The sequence below is a fragment of the Aethalodelphis obliquidens genome, unplaced genomic scaffold (genome assembly GCF_003676395.1).
Source record: "Aethalodelphis obliquidens isolate GAN/ISIS:26980383/991018 unplaced genomic scaffold, ASM367639v1 scaffold34, whole genome shotgun sequence".
Taxonomy (NCBI): Eukaryota; Metazoa; Chordata; class Mammalia; order Artiodactyla; family Delphinidae; genus Aethalodelphis; species Aethalodelphis obliquidens.
In genome coordinates, this window is record NW_020837978.1 from 11678590 (window position 1) to 11699999 (window position 21410).

General features: G+C 42.9%; 1 protein-coding gene across 7 annotated transcripts in view; it reads left to right on the top strand.

The window, feature by feature from the left end:
• Positions 1-21410, top strand: part of JARID2 (jumonji and AT-rich interaction domain containing 2) — a 243175-nt gene that overhangs the window by 65053 nt on the left and 156712 nt on the right. For 2 of the 7 annotated variants that reach the window (XM_027128411.1, XM_027128413.1), the window contains exon 2: positions 14217-14425. The exons of 4 other annotated variants lie outside the window; for them this stretch is intronic. Coding sequence is in view for 1 of the 3 variants with exons in the window: in XM_027128407.1 (XP_026984208.1) it covers positions 17032-17109 (78 nt within the window). In the remaining 2 variants the exon portion in view is untranslated. Of the gene's footprint in view, positions 1-14216; positions 14426-16946; positions 17110-21410 lie in introns of all 7 variants that reach the window. One more of the 7 variants, XM_027128407.1, reaches the window with a different exon arrangement.

Sequence of the window (21410 nt, forward strand, 5' to 3'; positions counted from 1 at the left end):
GATTACTTAGACAGCTTGCTCTGCCTTTGTGTTTAAACTGCAAAGGAAAAGCTGAAGTCCAGGACTGGGCCGGGGGACGAACGGCTGTAGCCAGCCAGCATTTTGAGAGGGAAAAGGAGAAAGGAACAAGGAAGGTATAGGGAGCTGTGCCCTGGCTGCACTGGTGGGGTGTGCTCTCCAGCCATGCCTCCTTCTGGAAGAGGCACGTTGATGTCTGTTGTAGGGTACCTGGGACCTTTTTCATACCCAGCAAGAACTGTTTGTTTTCCGGCGACAGGAGTAGAAAGAAGCAGCTTGCTTTCAGCGCTTCTAGCTGCTGCATAGTTGCTGGGACGTGGAGGCTGGGAATCACATGCTCTCAGAGCCTGTCCTGATGTTCCCCAGAGCCACCCCCCACCCCCTCTTTAATATGAGGCATCTCAGAGGAGCTTCCTTTGGGGCAGGCCTGATTCCCGGGTATGACCGTGCCAGGGCTGGCCAGCCTCATTAGAGAAGATTTTTGGGAGCAGAGACAGTGAGGGATGGGAAAGGTAACAAAAACCTCTTGGGATTCCCGGATTGCTCAGGATGTTATAAACAGTAAGTGCTGCCTTTGATCTTGGAGGGTGGTGTGGGGCAGGCAAGAGGCGGGGGCTGGTTACTGGGAAGAGAGCTGGAGCCAGACAACCATAATGGCCTGTCCAGCGGCTGCTGTGAATCCCAGTGGCAAAAGGCTCTCTGCTTGCCACTAATTTCTGTTTTCTTTGCTGTGGTTGGCTTTATTAGAAGGGCATAAGGAAGCAGCCTAGACATTCAGTTCTAATCAGTTTTCTGAGCTAAGAGCGGGGAGAACGAAATCAGGCCTTTGGTGATGTCAGAGAGAGGATGACTGGCTTTATGGCTTATTTACTTTCTTGGGTGTGTGGAGAGATATATATGGAGTGTTAGAAATCATCAAAGGGATTCATGAGACTAAAACTCAGCCTTTTCCTTCTTTTTGGAAACCTGGGACCAGTGAGGGGCTGCTGCCTTAAACATTATTTTCAAAGGGTGCTTCTGACAGTCATTGTCTTGTGTGTAACCTTTTCCTTTACTTGGTTTCAAGCTGGCTTTTATGTGCGTGAGTGCGATGGGTTTACCTGTCTTTGGTTTATGCAACAAAATTTGGAAATGGGGTCTGTACTGGAGAGTAGCAGGGAAAATATAACCTGCAGATGGCCCCGCAACTTTCTATGAGGAAAAACCTAATCAACAGCTGCAAATTATGTTAATTTAATGCAATAATCAAGCTTCTTGCATCAGCCTCATTTCGATTTCAGAGAATTTCAGCCCTGTGACTCTTGCCTTCTGTGAACTGGAGCTGAGCGCTGAGATATTTCAGTCACACCCTAGTTAGGGAGTGTATCTATGGATCTACAAGTTGGTAATTTCAAGCAGACACAGCTATATTGTTAGAGCTTCGTTAATTTGAGCTCCCCAGATTCTTCCATTCTCACAATATGTTTTCCAGTATGTTTCAAATAATTAAAACTTCGTAGTTGCCCCCTTTTTAGCATGGTTCGCTTACGATCCCGTGCGTGGATGTATAAGGAGAAAGATGACAGGAAGGAACTGTGCTTGGGGAGGCTTGTGAAGAGAATGGAAAATGCATTGCTGTGTTGATCCCCCCACAATCCCAGTGACTTAATATTTAATCAGGACACAGGTCAAGTCTTGGTTATGTAGCAGGAGTCCAAGTTAGGCCAACCCTGTTTTGTTTCCACCAGGACTGACTTATAAGGAAAAAGGAAAACCTTGCATTTAATTAGGCAGCTCATAGGACCTCTGGGTGAAAATAGGAAAAATACAGTTTAAGAGCCTCAGTGATTGTATGCTAAATACTAATTCAGAGTGGATTGGGATCTGGGAAGTGAGGGGTGTTACTGTGTAAGTGGGTTGAGGTCTGTAGAAGGTGAAATATTGACTGTTCAGTATCAACAGGCTACATAAATGTGATCTGGAGGTTGTTTTGAACCCTAGGGTACTTTAAACTCATCTGGTATTCATTACAATGCATCTCCTCAACAAGATGAAACTGTATAGCTAATGACATAAAATGTTTCCTCCTTATCTAATCAGGAATCTTTCTTGAGCAGCTAGATTAGATGTTGTTCAGAATGGATAATATAGGAAATAATTACTCACTGTATTTCATTTGTGGAATTAACCGTATGGCCTCTTAACATATACTGCTTATGGACATAAAACCAGCGAAGAGCAGTCTCTGGTATCTTTTGCCAACGGCAAACAAGAATACGATACTGTTTTTTTTGTTTTGTTTTTTAAATCTGCATGTGAACTATGATATGCAGTTTGGAATTACTTTATGGTTTTGGTGCCTTTGCCCATCTTGTTGGTGGAGTTTTATGAAGTTGTAGTATGTGAACGTGGGGGAGGGGAGGCAGTGTATCATAATGAATAACATTCACTCAAGAGAGTACATGTTGTACAAGGCAGTATGATGGGCACTCCTTTGCCTGTTGTGAGCACGTTGAAATTGCCGGAAACTTACAAGATAATTTTGAGAAGAAAATAACTAGATTTCATTTGCCTTTGATTTCTGAATGTTACCAATTACAGAGGACCTGAGCCTGGGCCGATTCAAACTATTGGGTTGGCCAAAAAGTTCGTTTGGTTAGTGAATACACTGTTCAATAAAGTTCTTGCTGAAAATGAAAAATGTGTCTTTTATTTGTACTTAAAAAGTGAATGAACTTTTTGGCCAACCGAATACATTGAGTTTTGCTGTCATTGATATAATCATCCCCATTCTTTTATTAAAAAACAAGTTTATTTATTTATTTTTGGCTGCGTTGGGTCTTTGTTGCTGTGTGCGGGCTTTCTCTGGTTGCGGCGAGCGGGGGCTCCTCTTCGTTGTGGAGCGGTGGCTTCTCTTGTTGTGGAGCATGGGCTCTAGGCGCACCGGCTCAGGAGTTGTGGCCCACGGGCTCTAGAGTGCAGGCTCAGTAGTTGTGGCACATGGGCTTAGCTGCTCCGCGGCATGTGGGATCTTCCCGGACCAGGGCTCGAACCCGTGTCCCCTGCATTGACAGGCAGATTCTCAACCACTGCGCCACCAGGGAAGTCCCACGCCCACATTCTTGTTGTAGGGATAAAGGGCAGTGCCATCTTTCACCTCAAGAAAAAGGAGATCGTAAAAATGATTCTTAATAGTTATTTGTGAGTTGTCTACTCTGTGTGTTAACTGTGACCACATGAGTGTTGAGGATATTAGTTTCAGAACACATTTTGTTACTGTGAAAATGCACGCTTACCCAAGGATTAAGTCACTTCAAATGATGTTTGACAAGGAGATATTTAACAAGTTCTAAAATCCTTTTGGTTGGGTCACAAGACACTTGGCTGTAGCTTTTTATTACTTATGCTGTCTCTCTACATTCAAGTATTGGAGGCAATGAAACCAGGCTGTCTGTTCTGAACCAAAGACTGGGCACCAGGAGACGTAACTGTTTCATAACTTGTCCGCAGAAGACACGTTTCTTCGGCATCTCATGAATAGTTCTTGTCTTTACAAAGTAATGACTGCGTTCTTTTTTGGATCAATGGCTAAGCAAAGTAACAACAGCCAAAATATTTTCTTGGAAGATAGGAGAAGTTAGTAATAATGGAGTATGAGTTAGAACTCTAATTTTATGATTGGAAGCGTTCTTAACTATTACAATTGGTGTCCAGGGGTTGATGGGAAGGTGGGAAATCTTCATTGGGCCAGACTGGTAGAATGAAAAATACGGAAGTGTAATTTCAGACATACCAAGAAGCAGATAGAATAATATGATTGCTTGTGGGACCTGAGTTTTCAAGAGACAGTAAGAACAAGGGGAAGGTGTGTGTGGGACCTGTGGTTGTGATCTTACACCCGGTTGAAGAACAGGATGCTCAGAGAGTAAGAGCTATATTCATTATTCTGTGGACTAATTTAGTATTGCTTTGCAATGGCCTACCAAATATATTAGCCTTCAGCGTATTTCCCAGTGCCTAAGAGGCTCCAGTTAGATGCCGAGGTATGTGCTTTGAGTAACATCCTTCACTTGAGTCCTTTCCTTTTTTGCAGGATTGGAGATATTAAAAAACAGCACCTACCTTTTAAGTATTGAGTGAGTTTGAATCACACGACAGATGCTTAGAATAGTACCTGGCATATGTTGAAAGTGTTCAAGGACTATTTCTAAACCGAAATCCTGGGCAGTATCTTCAGCCAGCAGTCAGGGAGTACCTGCGTCAAGCCACAGGCCGAACCAGACTTTCTCTCTCTGTCATTTAGCTAAAAAGATAGCTTTGTACAAGGTACCTGCAACATTGGGGGTTGGTGGTACCACTGTGCCCCCGGGGGAGACTTCAGGATAGAGACGGATAGATGATTTCTTGGCTATGTCCAGATTATGTCTTAAAATAACCTCCCCCCCCGCAAATTCCAGAATATCAGACATAACCATAATATAAACATAACGGCATACTCTTAAACCAAAGAGAAAAATTCCAAGCTGTTCTGAATTATCTGGTTCATTTGAGATTGGACTATGTGATTTGGTCGTGGCAGGCTCATTCTAGAACTTCAGTGCGGTTAACTCAGTTACATGCTAAGGTATCAAGCACCAGGGCTGTAGTTTGCTTTTCCCCACAGCATGGTGGTGGTAGATTTCCAACAGATTCATTCTGGCTTTTTGTCTTTTCTGCTCCCCTGGGCTGTGGTAAGGAACCTCTTAGATCTGAGTGGGTGGTGGGCTTTTGCCTGCTAGGCAGGCCGGCACAGCCTGGTTTTCCACATGCATTTCTCGCCTTGCTTTGTGCATCCATTAAGCGTATCTGAATTGTGTAGGAGTAGCTATTTCGTGTTCTTCGCTCTTCCTTTCTTACACTCTGACGAATGAGCTGGGGTGGTGTGTGTGCGTGCTTGCATGCATGTGTGCGCGCGCGTGAGTGACTCACCGTAGCCTGGCTTGGGCGTGCTGCTGCACCAGAGAAATCCTGCCCCCACCCGCCCACCGGCCCGACTCAGCAGCTTTCACAGATCTCCGGGCGACTCTCTGCTACCCCTGAAGAGTCAAACCGGGGAAGGGTTTTCCGACACCTTTTGCCTTTCTTCCGTTTGTGGCCTTTCCTTGGGATCATGCTTTGTCTGGCATTGTAGAGCTCAAAGTTACTTCAAATGTAAAGGGAGCCACTCTAGCCACCTGTGAGCAATTGAAGCCTGGTCTGTATTGATATGCGCCATTGGTGTGAAATACACGCTGGATTTCTAAGACTTAGTAATGTGAAAATAAAGCTAAGTCACTTGATTTTTTTTTAACTGAATGAGTCTTTACATTTTCAAAAGTTTCACACACGATTCATATAGTCCCATAATAACCCCGTCACCCCGACCCCCCATGGCACCCCTTCCCTCTCCCTGCAGGCAGCCACTAGTTAGTTTCTTCTCTAGATCTTAAATCACTTGATTTTTATATTGACTCCATGTTTAAATGATAATATTTTGGACATATTTAAGTAATTTTTTTTTTTTGCGGTACGCGGGCCTCTCACTGTTGTGGCCTCTCCCGTTGCGGAGCACAGGCTCCGGACACGCAGGCTCAGCGGCCATGGCTCACGGGCCCAGCCCCTCCGCGGCATGTGGAATCTTCCCGGACCGGGGCACAAACCCGCGTCCCCTGAATCGGCAGGCGGACTCTCAACCACTGCGCCACCAGGGAAGCCCCTAAGCAAAATATTTTTGAAACCTCACCCGTTTAGCAGTTTTAATGTGACTATTTGATAACTTAAAATTATCGTGTGGCTCGTGTTGTATTTCTCTTGGACAGCACTGGTCTATTGTGTGCAAGAATCTTGGGGCACACCTGTGTCATTATGCTCTGAGCAAAGGGACATATTGAGGTATAATTAGTATGCAGTAAAATTTACCCATTTTAGGTATTCACTTCTGTGAATGCCTTGAGTCATGTAACTATCACAGTCAAGTGCCCTTGTCAGGTGCCCCTTTCTAACCAGTGAGTTCTTTTCTGGATTTTCTGTGACTTTTCTGGAATGTCTTAAGTGGAATCACATAGCATTTAGCCTTTGAGTATGGTATAGTTTCTTCATGTATTGGAGATTCATCCATGTTGTTTGTATCAGAAATTGATTTCTGTTTATTGCTGAGTGTTCTCTTGTTGGCTATACCAGTTTGTGTCTTCATCATGGACGTTCGCGGACATTTGGCTGTTTGCATTTTTTGGCAATTTTGAATGGAGCTGATACACACACGTGTGTTTTTGTGAGGTTATAGTATTTATTGCTAGCTATTTATTGCTAGTGTATGTTTTAACTTTTTAAGAAAATGCCAATCTTTTCCAGAGTGACTGTACTCTTTTTGCATTCCACAAGCAGTGTATGAGGGTTCAGTTTTGCCCTGGAGGGTTCATTTGTATTTGGTGTTGTCAGCTTTTCAATTCTAGCCATTTTAATAGGTGTGTAGCAGAATCTCACCGTGGGTTTTAATTTGCATTTCCCTGGTGACTGATAGATGTTGAGCATCTTTTCATGTGTGTATTTGCCCATTTAAAATTGGGTTTTCTTATTATCAAGTATTGAGAGTTTTTTTTAAAATATGCTGTGGATACGAATCTGTTATTAGATATGTGTTTTGTACATATGTTCTTTTTCTGTATTAGTTTGCTTAGGGCTGCTGTTACAATGTACCACAGACTGGGTAGCTTAAATACTAAAAATTTTCTCACATTTATGGAGGTCAGAAATTGAAGACCTGGTTTGTCTTCTGAGGCCTTCCTCCTCGGTTTCTGGTCACCTTCTCCCCATATGTTCACATCCTCTTTCCTCCGTACACGTCCAGACTTCATCTTCTTATAAGGACACCAGTCATAGTGGAGAAGGCCACACCCTCATGACCTCATTTTAACTCAGTCACCTCTTTAAACACTGTCTCCAAATGTCAGTCATATTCTGAGGTACTTTGGGTCCGGCGGGCGGGGAGGGGTCACAACTCAGGCCATGACATTTCTTAACATTCATTTTCACCAGTGGAACAGAACTGTGATTATTTGAATGAAGCTCAAATTATCAGTTCCTCCTTTTTGTATCCTGAGAAATCTCATGGCAAGGATTATCTCCTGTGTTTCCTCTAGGACTTCAATAATATTTTTTTTAATCAATACATTTGGGCTCTGACCACTTTTGGAGTTAAGTTTTTTTTGGTGCAAAGTATGGGTCAAAGGTGATTTTCTTTTTAAAATGAGTCTCCTTTTGTTTTTGTTTTAAAACTCTGTGCTCTTTGGCAGAGTAACCCATGCCCTTTGACAAAGCATTTCAACGGCACAGAAGGGAATAAAGTTATAAATTCTCCACCATGTCCAGTCTCTCTCTCTCTCTAGAGGAAATCCTTTCCAAGTTTTTCTCTGTATTTGTATGTGTGTATAATTTCATCTTCCTCCTAGCACAATTTTGAAACTTGCTTTTTTCACTTAATCCCAAAAGGCCCCTGAGTGTGTTGGGTTCCATTCCCAAAGGTTGAGACGGCTGCTGCTGGCTGGTGCTGGTTGGGTATCTGTGTTTTACACTGAAATCCTAAGTGGGAAGTCTGTAAGGAGAGGAGCTTGTGTGTCGCGGAGATCGCTTGTACCGGGCATGGCCCAGCTTTCATCTTCTTTTTCCAACAGCTGACTTAATCTTTCTTTTTTTTTCCCTCACTATTGACTGTCAGGCTTCCCGTTTTCAGTCCTTGAACAGATATCTCACAGGTCTATTTGTGTAAACCTATCTGTAGTTTTTGAGTGCATAGCTCCATAAGCTAGATGCTTCCAGGGGGAGTTGTGGGGTTTCCTCCACAGCTGGTCTTCTCTGGGTTCTGTCCCTCTGGTCCCTTCGCCCTGTTTCGTCCCCTGAGAAGTCGGCTTTGTTCCTGTTTTCTCCACAGGCCCTCCTACCTTCTCTTGCTTCCTCTTGAAAGGCTGTTTTCCTTCCTATCCTTTTTTTATGAAGACTTTAGAACCTATACCTTGTACCTGAGCACAGTGTTCTTGTAAACTTTGACTTTTATCTGTGCTAAGAAAGTTTGAATGAGACCCAGTGTCTGTGCATACACGCATACAGTTGAAACACGTTTCATGAAACTTAGTCTTATGTTCATTACTATTGGTGATGTACTTAGATCTGTCCGGTTTTTCCTGATTTAATTTGAAAGAACGCTTGTCAGGAGAGCCGGTGTGTTGATTTCCTATTAGGGATCAACAGTCTAGAGCACAGTGTATCTTGGCTATTCACCGCTTGCCTTGATTTATGTATGTGTTTAAGCCACTTTCTCCCAGTCCCTGCTACACGGAGGCCCTTCCTCGTAACAGTGCTGTGTGTGGGAGGGGTTTAGGGGGACACAGTGTTCTTTTCTGTCAACTCTGTGCCTCGTTTCACTTCACAGTAAAGAGGATTAGAGGGTCTTTGCTGGGCTTGGTCGTAAGGGGAAGTTCTGCTTTTTCCCACAGACTTTCCCCTCCATCTCAGTGGTTCTCAGTGTCACACAGGGATCCCTGGGGTTCTCAGAGTTCCTTTTTGGGGAATTCGCAAGGTAAAAAGTATTATTAGAGTAATACCATGGCATTGCTTTCCTGCTTCACTCTCGTCTGCAAATGTGCAGCGGGGCTTTCTAGACACTACATGGTGTGAGAGAACGAACGCATCGGATTGAATTCTGTTATGAGCATCCAGGTGACTTCTGTTACACCAGACATTAATGAGGTTTGCCAAAGTGGAAGACAGTGCCACATTTTTCAGTAAATTTTTTTATTTTGGAAAATATAACTTTCATCAGGATGTTATTTATGTTAATGTGTAGTGGTTTTATTTTCTAAGTGAATTAATGTATGTTAAAATTTTTTCTCAGTCTTAATTTGAGTATCTGTCTATCAGTATCTAAATATCTACATCCCATGTAGTCAACAGCTCTCTAGGTCCTCAGTAACTTTTCAGAGTTCCAAGAGATCCTGAGACACAACAGGGTGAGACTTTTGCTGCTCTACTTAAAGGCTGTGTGGTTTAAAACCTTTTTTTTCTAGAGGAGCAAACACCTTCCCCTCCCCCCACCCTTTTAAACAAATTTATATTTATTTATTTTTGGTTGCGTTGGGTCTTTGTTGCTGCGTGCGGGCTTTCTCTAGTTGCAGCGAGCGGGGGCTACTCTTCGTTGCGTTGCGCGGGCTTCTCATTGTGGTGGCTCCTCGTTGCGGAGCACGGGCTCTAGGCATGCGGGCTTCAGAAGTTGCGGCACACAGGCTCAGCAGTTGTGGCTTGTGGGCTCTAGAGGGCAGGCTCGGTAGTTGTGGCGCATGGGGTTAGTTTTGCTCCGTGGCATGTGGGATCTTCCCGGACCAGGGATCGAACCCGTGATCCCTGCACTGGCAGGCGGATTCTTAACCACTGCACCACCAGGGAAGTCCCACCGTCCCCCTTTAAGAAACATTTTATTATAGGAAATTGCCAACCTATGCAGAAGTACTGAAAACCGTCTAATACACTACCACATACCCATTTCCTGGCTCCAGCAGTATCCAATGTGTAGTCAGTTCTGTTTCATTTATAATGTCTACTTCTACCCCTTGGATTGTAGTAAAAGCAAATTTCAAACATATCATTTAATGTGTAAACATTCTATTATTAAACTTAAAAGATGAGGATTCTGTTTACAGAAGACATGCCCAGGATACTGATAACATAAATAATAGTTTTTAATATAAAATAACTTGTCAGTATTCAGATTTCCTCTACACTGTCTCCTTTTTTTTAAAAAAAAGGTTGGTTTAAAATAAGGTCTGTGCACTGAGATTGGTTGATTAAAAAATAAGTTTATTACTAATCTAATACCCCAGCCCTCGCCCCTGTAGTTTGTAATTTGTTGCGGGACAGGGTCCTTTGTCCTCAGGGTCACAGTTGTGTGTGGCCTCACTTGCCAGCAGCTTTTGGGAGAGATCTGAAACGCCGTGGATGGGGTTTTGCTTTGAGGAGAGACCTGGCCTTGGGCTTTTTCACATCTCATTTTCCCTTCTGACCAGTCTCCACTCCCTTCTCTGTGCCTTTTCACATTTCAGTCCCTCAGCTGCACTTTTTCGGGGGTGCAGATCTACGGTATGTGTAGCGTTCTGTCGGCATCTGGAAACTAATGCAAGATCCTTATCTCCCGGGGTCTGTGAGTGCCGACACAGATGGGTGTGTAGTGTGATTGAGAGAGCGGACTGTGAAATCCTGGTTGCCCACCTTGAGGGTGGGATCGGCACCTGGAGTCTTAGGTGGGTGCAAGTGTGAGCAAGGCTGAGTTCAGCACGGTCCCTTCCATTCTGATGCAGGTTGACCTGCGGTGCTTGGGAGGCTGGGCTGGGGAGGAGAAAAGAGGACTGGGAGGGAGAGAGGGCCCAGCACCCATGAGGCCTCTGGGAGGATCTTGGAGAAGCAGCCCCGGCTGGATGGTAGAAATTTGGTTCTAGGGCAGGTTTTTTTTTTTTTTTTTATATACACTTAGAGATGAACAGGGCCTAAAAGAGGCCTTCTAACCTCTTTATTTTTACATTCTTACCCTTCCAAGATTCGGTGTCATTTCCTTTGTGAAGCCTTCTCCCTTCCGCCAATTAGATGTATCTTCCATACTGGTGTTAACTCGTTCTCATTTCTGTCACAACGCAAGTCACACAGGCTCTTAATTGTTTGTTTTCAGAGGTGCCTTTCCCCCTCGGTGCTGCCCTGGCCCCTGTTGATCCATCCTGTTAGCAGATTGCTGGTGAATATTTATTTACCACAGGCCTGGCTGTTCAGTAAATGTTGGCAGAATAAAAGACTCACCCTGAGTGAGAGAGTTCATGCCGGGAAAATTCCAGGAGGTGTGAGGTGTAAGGGTCAGCCCTCCTGCAACTCCCCATGGAGGGCCTTTCCATATGATGTGGGTCCTTGTAGGTCCTCACAAAAAGGTACACGAACTTTGCAGTGTTCTGAACTCATTATTTGGTGCTGATGAAAGGATTAAATGATTATATATGTACGGTGCTTAGAAAATGGGTAAAATCCATTGAAGGCTTACTCCCGTTTTTACAGAAGAGGGATTCGAAACATGAGACTGTTCATCCAAGTTGCCCAGCGTAATATTAACATTACCCCAGAGCCAGGACTGTGAGAACACAACGTACAGCCATAATGAGACTGTGTGCCCTGTGACCTCGAAGCAGGAGATTCATATTGTCAAGACATCCCGTCCCCCATTTCAGAGCGATAGCAGCGTGGGTTTTATGGGATGGGGTTGCTGCTGTTGTAGGATGGTTACTTGTCAGGTGTGTAGAGTGTGGAGACTCATCCATTAGATCTGTAGCTTGGAGGCCGTAGCCCAGTGACGATGGGCTGGGCACACACACACGGCCGGTGTACAAGAAGCCAGCAGGGAAAGCCGGAGAAGTGATTGCAGGCCTCCAAATGTGATGTCCTCAAAATGGGATTTTTGCTAGGTTCTCATCTTTCCCTTGGGACCAAAGAAGTATCTGTACACCCACTGTAAATCCATTGACTCAAGGAAGCAAACTAGGTCAGAAACAATTTAGGAACCCAGAGAAGCAAATCCGTGTATTGGTGCTTGAATTTAATGAGGCGGAAAGAAGTGTCCTTTGCATTATTTTGGGATCCCCCCTTAGCCCTGCAGTTCCCTTCTTTATCTTCCTCTTACCATCCCTTGGGACTCTGGCCTGGGGTTCTTCTGCTCTGTGGTTCCGAGTGATCCTGGGGGAGGGGATTGAAGGGCGTGTGGTGTGGTTCCGAGTGATCCTGGGTGTGGGTGGAATTGGGGATGGATGGGCCTGGAGAAGTCAGTTGCTTCCAGGTCTGCAGGGTGTAGAGGTTGAGTTGACAACCTGCCTTGATCTAACAAAGGTTTGAGCACGAGGGAGGTGATGTGTTGAAGTGAACTCCTTAGGGTTCTGCCTCTTCACTCATGGCAGGCTCACAGTCCCCCAGGGGAAGGGTGTGTGTGTGTGTGTGTGTGTGTTGGCGGAACATACTGGACTGTATGATGGCCTCTTTTACTGTTCCATCCTCATTTGGGGGTGTGCCCAGATTAACTAGCATCTCCCTTTCATGGTTGAGAGTTTCCATCTTTAATATATAGGCTAAACCACTTACGCTCTGTGTACCTTGCGAAGGTCAGGCAGCTCATTTAGATTTGTCTTCCTGTTTCTAGAGTTGTTGTGCAGTGTTAGCAAAGTTACTGGGTCTTATTTTAAGATGTTTCCTTCTTTCTCTTACCCATGAAATACCTTTATTCTTCTTGGGGGAGGAAAATAAAGAACATGAGTCTAGTGCTAGGCTGTAAATGTTGTTTATTTTTTTGGGAAAAATTTTTTTTGTAGAATATTGGTGTAGGCTTGTGTCATTTTGTAGTCCTGATGATTCGAAACATTTACTTTGTATAGTTGTTGATGTACATCTCGGTGAAATAGATGTTTAGCAGCATCTTGTCTTCTACTTAACTTTTCCCGAGTGTTTTTTTGGGTTTTGCTGTAATTAAACTTGGCATTCATTTAAGGAATACGTTGTGATTTCTTTAGCCATGACCTAGAGAAAATGACATGTATCTACTCTGGGAGTGAATTCTGGTAAGAACCTTTGTCCCTCAGGCCGCCTTTTTTTTTTTTTTAAATTTCATGAGTCAGACTGTAACTTTAAAAGAAACTGTAGGAGCTGTTCCCCAGGTTATTCACAAAATGAGTCTTTGTCTGCTTTTTCATTCACCATCTGGTTACAAAGCTAAATTGGAATCGTGCTTGTTTTAATTATTTTCTACTTGTGTGGCCAGGAGGTTATTTGGTCTGGCGAGGTTACACTATAAGCTCACGCTCTCATTAATACCGCCGCATCCACATCCTGCGCCAGCACCAGAATGGTTAAGTTGATCCACTTGTGTGGCCAGCGCTTGATACAACACAGTGGTCACGACTTAAAATTACCAGAGGAAATGTGGTGTCAGTATGTGGGTTTTCTTTTTTTCTTTCTCTCTCTCTCTCTTTTTTGTTTTAATCTCCAATAATGTTAATTAAGTACATTTTTCTTCCAACAGAAATATGATTATAAATGGCTTAGGTTGGCAGTCTTAGATTAGTGCATGGTGTTATTAAAGGGATATGGTGTACATTTCAAAAATTGGTATAATAAGAAAATACTCAAAACACATTTTGAACACTCCACAGCATGAATAATGGAAATAGTGTAGTCAGAAGCGTCTCCATTCAGTCACTGTTTTTGATGAATCAGCCAAAAGATGCAAGTATTGCAAAGAGGTAGTGTTTAATACTAGGAAAGTGACATCAAAAGATCTCTTAAAAGCTTTAAAAAATTCTGCCCTTTCCTGCTTGGGAGGGCTGAATACTTCAAAGCTTCAGTGTTTTTAGAAGGTGACTTAATTCAGAGTTCTGTGAAATACTTTTTGTTGTTGTAATTAAGTAATTGTTTCTTAAGATAGTCTGATAAGTGCTTACATATGCAACTTACATATTCATTATAATAGGTAATGAAACGTACATATTCATTGTCTTGAGAAGTCAGTAGTGGTTCTGTCCTCCCCACTCCCCATTTAAAAAGCACGACAAATGTATAGTCTAATATAGGGAGAGGAAAGCAGAAAAAGCTTCTGCAAAAGTATTTAAAGTTGTCCATTTGAGCAAGAGTTTATGAACCACCCTGCGACTTGGGAGCATACTTGCTAAGGTAACCCGCTACAAATGTATGTTCTGGCATAAGAGCCAGCGTTGGGTCATGGCCTAAGAAATTTGGAAAGGCTGGTAAAAAGAACTACTGCCAAACGAAAAACCAGTAGCTCTAACTTAGCCATTCATCAGTGTGTAGAAGGAGGAAGAAAGTGGGAGGATTAAAACGGCCTAGGAAAAAAAGGCCTGCCAAGAAGGATGACAATATTCATGCGAAATTACTTCGCTGATAACTTACTGATATTTTACAGGATGGGGTTAAGTGGTTATTTGAGAAAAACAAATTGCCGATTTGCCTCATGAGTTTAATTTTTAAGATACACCTGAGTAGTAATTGGAACTCAAACTTGTCACACAGTTCTTTTATTAATGAATCAAAATACATTGTGTAATAGTGTTAATGTAAGAGACCTTAAAGTTAAATCCAAATCTTTATTTTCATTTAATTAAATGGGCGGTTTTTTGCAGTAGCACCGTGGAGAAACAGTTTTATTATCTGGAAGGAGCAACATTGAAACCCCCTCTTCTGAAGTACACATAACCTCCCAGTACTTCTAAAGGAATATGTTGTTGTAGTGACCACACCTGAACTTCAGCTCCAGGAGAAAAGACCAAGATGTTATAGATTTGTTGGATGACTTGGTCTCTTGCCTGCCTGGTAGGCCTTCTGAGTTGTGGTAAGACTGGAGATTTTCACTCTTTAGCCCCTGCAGAGTTGGGAAACAGAACAATTCTTCGTGTGGATTTGCCCTGAAAGACAAACAAATCCAAACTGGGGAAATAGACATATGTTCTTGTATTTTAACACACATACACACGTACACACATGCACATGTTTCCTAAGCTTCTTCCCACTATCCTTTTTTTTTTTTTTTGCGGTATGCGGGCCTCTCACTGCTGTGGCCTCTCCCCCGGATGCGCAGGCTCAGCGGCCATGGCTCACGGGCCCAGCCGCTCCGCGGCATGTGGGATCTTCCCGGACCGGGGCACGAACCCGTGTCCCCTGCATCGGCAGGCGGAGTCTCAACCACTGCGCCACCAGGGAAGCCCTTCATTTTTTTTAAGTAACAGCTTTATTGAGATATAATCCATGTACCATAAAATGTACCCTTTTAAAGCATAAAATTCTGTGGATTTTAGTATATTCACAGAGTTATGCAACTATCAACACTATCTAATTTCAGAACATTTTTGTCACCCCTGAAAGGTAGACCTCACACCCACTAGCAGTCACTGCCCATTCCCTCTCTCCCCCAGGCCCCACCAGTCATTCATGTCCTCTCTGGTGCGATGGATATGACTGTTCTGGACATTTCATAAAAATGGAATTGTACACTATGTGGCCTTTCGTGCCTGGCCTTTTATTCACCCATCATCATGTTTTTGAGGTTCATCCATGCTGTACCACGAATCAGTACTTCACCCCCCCCTTTATTATTATTATTTTTATTGAAATGTAGTTGTTGAAACCTGCAAGTTATAGGTGTACAGTATTACAGGTGTACAAGTTGTACACCTGTACAAGTGTACAATTCATAATTTTTAAAAAGTTATACCCCATTTACAGTTATTATAAATATTGGCTATATTCCCTATGCCTCCCCCCTTTTAATTTTTAAAAATTGTGATAAAATATACATAACAGAATTTCCCATTTTAGCCATTTTTAGGAATATAATTCAGTGGCATTGACAATATTCACCTTGCTGGGCAGCCATCACCACTATTGATTTTCCAGAATTCGTTCTTATTGCAAATAATATTTCATTGTATGAATAAACCATATTTTATTTATCCATAAATGACATTTGGTTGTTTTCATTTATTGGCCATTATAAATAGTGCTGCTATGAACTTTTGTATACAGGATTTTGTCTGGACAGAGGTTTTCAGTTTTTTTAGTTGGCAGTGGAATTGATTGGTCATGGTAACTACTTATGTCTTTTGTACATCTTTTTTTTTTGTTTTTGCGGTACGCGGGCCTCTCACTGTTGCGGCCTCTCTTGTTGCGGAGCACAGGCTCCAGACGCGCAGGCTCAGCGGCCATGGCTCACGGGCCCAGCCGCTCCGCGGCATGTGGGATCCTCCCGGACCAGGGCACGAACCCGTGTCCCCTGCATCGGCAGGCGGACTCTCAACCACTGCGCCACCAGGGAAGCCCCTTTTTTACACCTTTATTGGAGAAATGTGTATTCCTGTGCCCATTTTTGGATTGGGTTGTTTTGTATTTTTGTTGTTGAGTTGTAAGAATTCTTTATATATTCTGGATACAGGTCCCTTATATGGTAGATGATTTACCAATAATTCCATCCCCTACTGTCATGAAAATAGGGATATATTGGATGCCCCTTTTTTCTCACATCCCTCTGAATGTGTTTTGGTATTAAGAGAAAGTGTTATAGCTAGCTTAGCATCCAGATTTGTTCAGGAATGTGCAGGTGAAAAAGAAAGGAAACGAAGTTGAGTTACATGTCAACAGAAATGAGATTCAGAGTTGGTGCCATAGTGTACAAATGACTGGGGAATCTTGGGTCAAGGGAAGCATATACCACTGAGGTGGTAACACAGAGTTTGATCAAGTACCAGAGGAATCTGTTATCATGCAGGACATTCTGGAGAAGAGAGGAACTTTTTTGTTTGTTTTTGGTTTTTGAAAGTATGGTTTTCGGTATGGAGGAACACACAAAACCCATTAAATGGGCAGACCTTTAAAGTACTACAACGTTTTACAGTGGGAAGTCCATAGCCCCAAAGGAAGCCTTGCTTGGTGCAAGCAGAGGTGTTTCTCGGAATGTGTGTAAGTCTGTACGGATGTGCAAACAGGAATTGATCTGACAGTGTGAAGACATGGCAGCCTCCTCTAATTAAAGCCTCTTGATGACATTAAACTGTGTTGCTTAATTACAACAAATCATATATTAACAGATCACGTCTCTTAAGAGGCATTGTCAGTGTGCTGCATAATGGAAGAAAATTTGACCTTGTAAGTCGCAGGGGTTCCTCGGAGGTGATGGCTCTTGTTACCCAGGGGAATGTGAGCCACACTTGAGTTACCTTGGAGTAACTCAGATCTAAAGAGAGTGCGTCCTGATAATTCTGTTTATATGAAGATGCTTTTTATATGGATACATACTTGAAATGTAGGGACCGTTTTATATACATTGAAGGGAATAGAGTTTTCCTGTTCTATTTTCACAGCCACTGATTTTCTGACCCCCTCTTAATTTGGCCGGTGTGGTCTGGGCTTGGCTTGACTTAAGTCCACAGCAGTTTCTGCAGGCTCATGCGACAGAGTGCTTGTTTCTTTGTCCCTCCTTCAACCAGCATTTGGAGCCCATTGACTACCAGATGGATCAAGCAGGTATTGGCTATTTTTACCAGTTGAGCATCAGGTAGACATTATATCGTGTTCTGTATGTCTCTTTCTTAGATTCTTAATTCTGAAATACTTGGGATAGTGTAGAACTGTAGAAGTAGAAGACCTTTTTGAAACTCTGCATGAAGTAACAGTGAAATAAGGGCTAATGTGGGACTGGGAAAATTCTAGTTCCTGTGAAAAATGGACTCCTACTGCCAGTTCAAGAACTGGCACATAATAGCATACGACACCTTGGAGCAGGCTCACAAGGGCTGAATAATAGCATACACACCACCTAGGCTCACAAGGGCTGCTATTAATTTATTTTCATTGGTTTAGTTTTCAAAAGTTAATGGTATTAAACCAGTGTAGTATATTTAATTTCTCCCTGATGCAGACTAGTAACCAGTCACCAACCTTTCATTCTCTCTTGAGTTTGTAAATGGTAATTGAAAGTCAGTACATCTTAGCTCTGGACAACCAGAGGGGGCCCCAGGGAGTACTCTGTCTGCATCCCTCGTTTTCTACGCGGCAGCGTCAGAGACGTCAGGGTCACCTTGCTTTACAAGGCAGAGGTCTGCTTTGAATCCAGATGTCTTAGGACAGGCCTCTCTCTGATCTATAGTGTCACCTATTACAGCACTGGACATGTTTGTTCTTCCTGCAAGTTCTCTCCCCTGTCTTTGCATCTGGGACACCATTTTCTTCTTCCTTTGTTCTCTTCCTGTCTCTGACCATCTCTAGCTGCAGTTCCTCTTTCTCTACTCACCCCTTGATGTTGAGGTGTCCCTGAGCATCTCTTGTCTCATGGTGTCCCCTGTCCTTGGAGGGCCCCCAGTTCTCTATCCGCAGTCTCTTCTCCATGCCGCAGTCGTTCCTCTTTGACTGCCCTCTGTTTCCTGGTGAGCAGCAGTGAGAAACGGGCTCCTCCTGTCCGTGGATGCGCTTGTCCCAAGCATGGCCCCTTCATTGTCCTGGAGGACACCATCAACGTGGCTGGGCTTCTATCCCTGAAACTCTAAAAAAGGGAGTAGACTACCTCTGGGTGGGGGGTGGGGAGGGGAGAGTATGTCAAGTCTAACTTCTCTACTTGTGTGTTTTATGATGCTATTTCTAAAATTTCAGTATCTTGCTAAAAAAAATAGGAATCTGAAACATTTTGGCTTTTTCCTGTTTTGGAATGAACTATTTCTGTAAGCCTCAGAATTTAATAATTGCCAACATTTAGTTAGAGCTGTAGTGTATACCTTTTACGCATACATTTAAAGCAACATTTGTAAATTCCTGTAGACAATGATAGATACTAAGGCTTTTGTAAGGGAACCGTTTTTGCCTGGGGAAAGAATGTTGTACTATTTCCCAAATGTTGAAAACTGCTCTCTGGAGCTTATTAAAAACACACCCTCTTCTGTGTTTAGTTTCAGCATTGGTTCACTAGTAAAATACAGGGTTACGGTTTAAAAAAAGTGAAGTTAAAATTTTAGGTGCATGGTTTATGCATTTTTAACACATAACTAGGATCCTGTATCCTATCATGCTCTCTAGGTTGTGACATGCAGTCAGGATTGGGAACCAGCAGTGGACTTAACCAAATTTCTTTTGCCAGGCAAGGGTTAACTGATTTTTATTGAGTGTGGTTCAGTTGGCCACGTGTAAAAATCAATTTGTTACTTCTAATCACCCCTCTTATATGCATTCCAGATTACAGGGTTTTCTCTCTTAATGCAGATGCTGTGTTCTGAAGCCATGGCTATGAAGTTGTTAACAGTCTAACAATCTAACTAACAAATTTTGCACGCCTGTAAAGTGCCCGGCATGTCCTTTCCTCTTTGCCTGTGCCTTCTCCTGTAGTTCTTACTTTACAGAGGAAGGAAGCTGATGACCAGTGAGGTCACAGCAGATAAAATCATGGGCCGGTTCCTGAGCCTGATTCTGACTATGTGACTTGTGTGACATGAATGGAACTTTTGATACTTTGCTTTTCACTAGTTGGGCGTGTAATTTACCTACTAAATGGGAGTAGTTAGGACCACTCAGTCTGGTGCTAGAGTTTTATTTCCTTGTGTAGGGTGTGCTAACCCCTAGGCTGTAAGGTCTCCTCCCCCCAGCATGCTTTGAATGGTCATTTTAGTGGATGAGTATTGGAGAGCTGTTGAATTCATGTGTATGTAGGAAACGTCTGATTTATCTAGACTTCCATTCATAAGGCTTGGTGGTGTCCTGTACGTCTATTACAATTCCAGCCGTGATGGGGAAGGTAGATTTATGGTGTTGATGCCATGATCTTTATTCCAGTCCTTCTTAGTTCCTTCCAAGTCAGAAATATGTTTCCTGTGAGTGTCAGTGTCAGATAGTTTTAGGTAACACTCCCAGATCTCAGGTGATCTTGTGACTGTGTAATCCTGAAGTCACCTGTGGGATGTTAACTGAAGTCTGCTTCCGTGCCGTTGTTGGGACGTGTCTGTCTCTCTGTGATAATTTAAACTGTCAAAGTCCTGGTCACCTTGAGCAGGCTTGCAGTGCAAGTGTTTGCTTCACATACACCCGATGACCTCTATCTCTTTAAAAGAAAAAAAAAGTGAAACAGAGGAGACTGTTTGCAAAAGGAAGTCTTCTATACCCCGCTATTCTTCCTGCCTGTGTGATGTTAGAAGTGTTATTTTCATTGTTCTGTAAAAGTTCTTGATGGTCTCTTCTGTGTAATTTTGAGATGTTTCCTATTCAATGGAAAAGTGTGAAATATTCCAGCAGGATTAGTACCCTCTCCCTAGCCCATTTCTTTTCTCTTGCTCTATGTACCTATTATTTACATGAAGAATTCTTCCTTCCATATGTTCTTTCCAACTCATCCACATTTTGAGTGGGGAAAATTAAAAAACTCTTTAAAAAATATAGTTAAGGTTTTTCTTTGAAACAGTGGATATAAAATTTACAAAGTCTTCCTTAAGCAGATGGGCTTTTAGTTTCTCTACAACACATAGGGAAGTGGTCACAGTCTGGGGCAGGCCCCAGCCTCAAACCTCACATAGACATTTGCCAGAAACGCCTATTCTTCCTGGGCCCATCACATTTATTATATAAACAGTGCTCATAAGACTTACCACACCTCATTGACTGGACTTTCTATTTTTGTGTTTAGAAGAGTTTATGTTTATATATAAAGTATCTTCTTCGGGTAATACTGTATTCTAGGAATTATTGAAGGGGTGCCAGTTAATTTTACCACTAGCTTGCTGGATTAGTCATTATTCTTTAGTAAATGGAGATGAGAAATCACATTGATGAAAGGCTGGGTTTGGAACAGCGCCCAGGCATGGGCAGAATCACAGTCTCCTCATTGTACCTTTGCTGATAGATAGTCAATAAATGTTTTCAACAAATGCAATTATGTAATTAAATATTATCAGGAGGGTGTGCAGTACTGAGAATGTCTGAAGTTAGGAATTCCAGAAAAAGAAAGAGTGTGATTTGCTAACAGTTGGATACCCTATTTTGTGTGAGATTTATTTAAATTAGCTTTTTATATCACACAGTATTTTATTTTCATTTTAGAACATTTAGAAACTCTGGATGCTAAAAAAAAAAAGTAGCAACATTTGTACCGCTCTGATAATTATTAACATTTTGTGTTTATCAGTTTTTCTTTCTTTTTCATTTAGTATGCTGAAACACAAAGAAACAAAACAGAAACAGTCCCCAAAGCATATTGCACGGAAGACTTACAAGTCTTCTATTGGAAATAATTTTCTGCATATTTCTTTGTAACCGGCTATATAGTGTTCTACAGTGCAGGGGAGTGGAATCACCCCTCTCCCAGGCTTTGTGCGCTGGGCTCTCCCCTACCTCCCCTTTCCTTAACTGTGCCTCCTTGACCCAGAGGGTGGGTGTGGATGTGGGAACCTGGGGCAGAGTGCACACAAGCTCCGGGTGGTCTGACAGCCAGATCTTCAGCCAGCCCAGCTCAGCCACTTTTCTGTGTTGCCAGTTAGAATTTATTAATACCTGGCTTTGGGATAAAGTAATGAACATCCTCAGAGTTTAGCGCATCTTCATAATTATCTCCTTAGGATAAAAAGGAATGAATTACTTGGTCCAAAAAGATACTTTTTTTTTTTTTTTTTTTTTGTGGTACGCGGGCCTCTCACTGTTGTGGCCTCTCCCCTCACTGTTGTGGCCTCTCCCGTTGCAGAGCACAGGCTCCGGACGCACAGGCTCAGCGGCCATGGCTCACGGTCCCAGCCGCTCCGCGGCATGTGGACCGGGGCACGAACCCGCGTCCCCTGCATCGGCAGGCGGACTCTCAA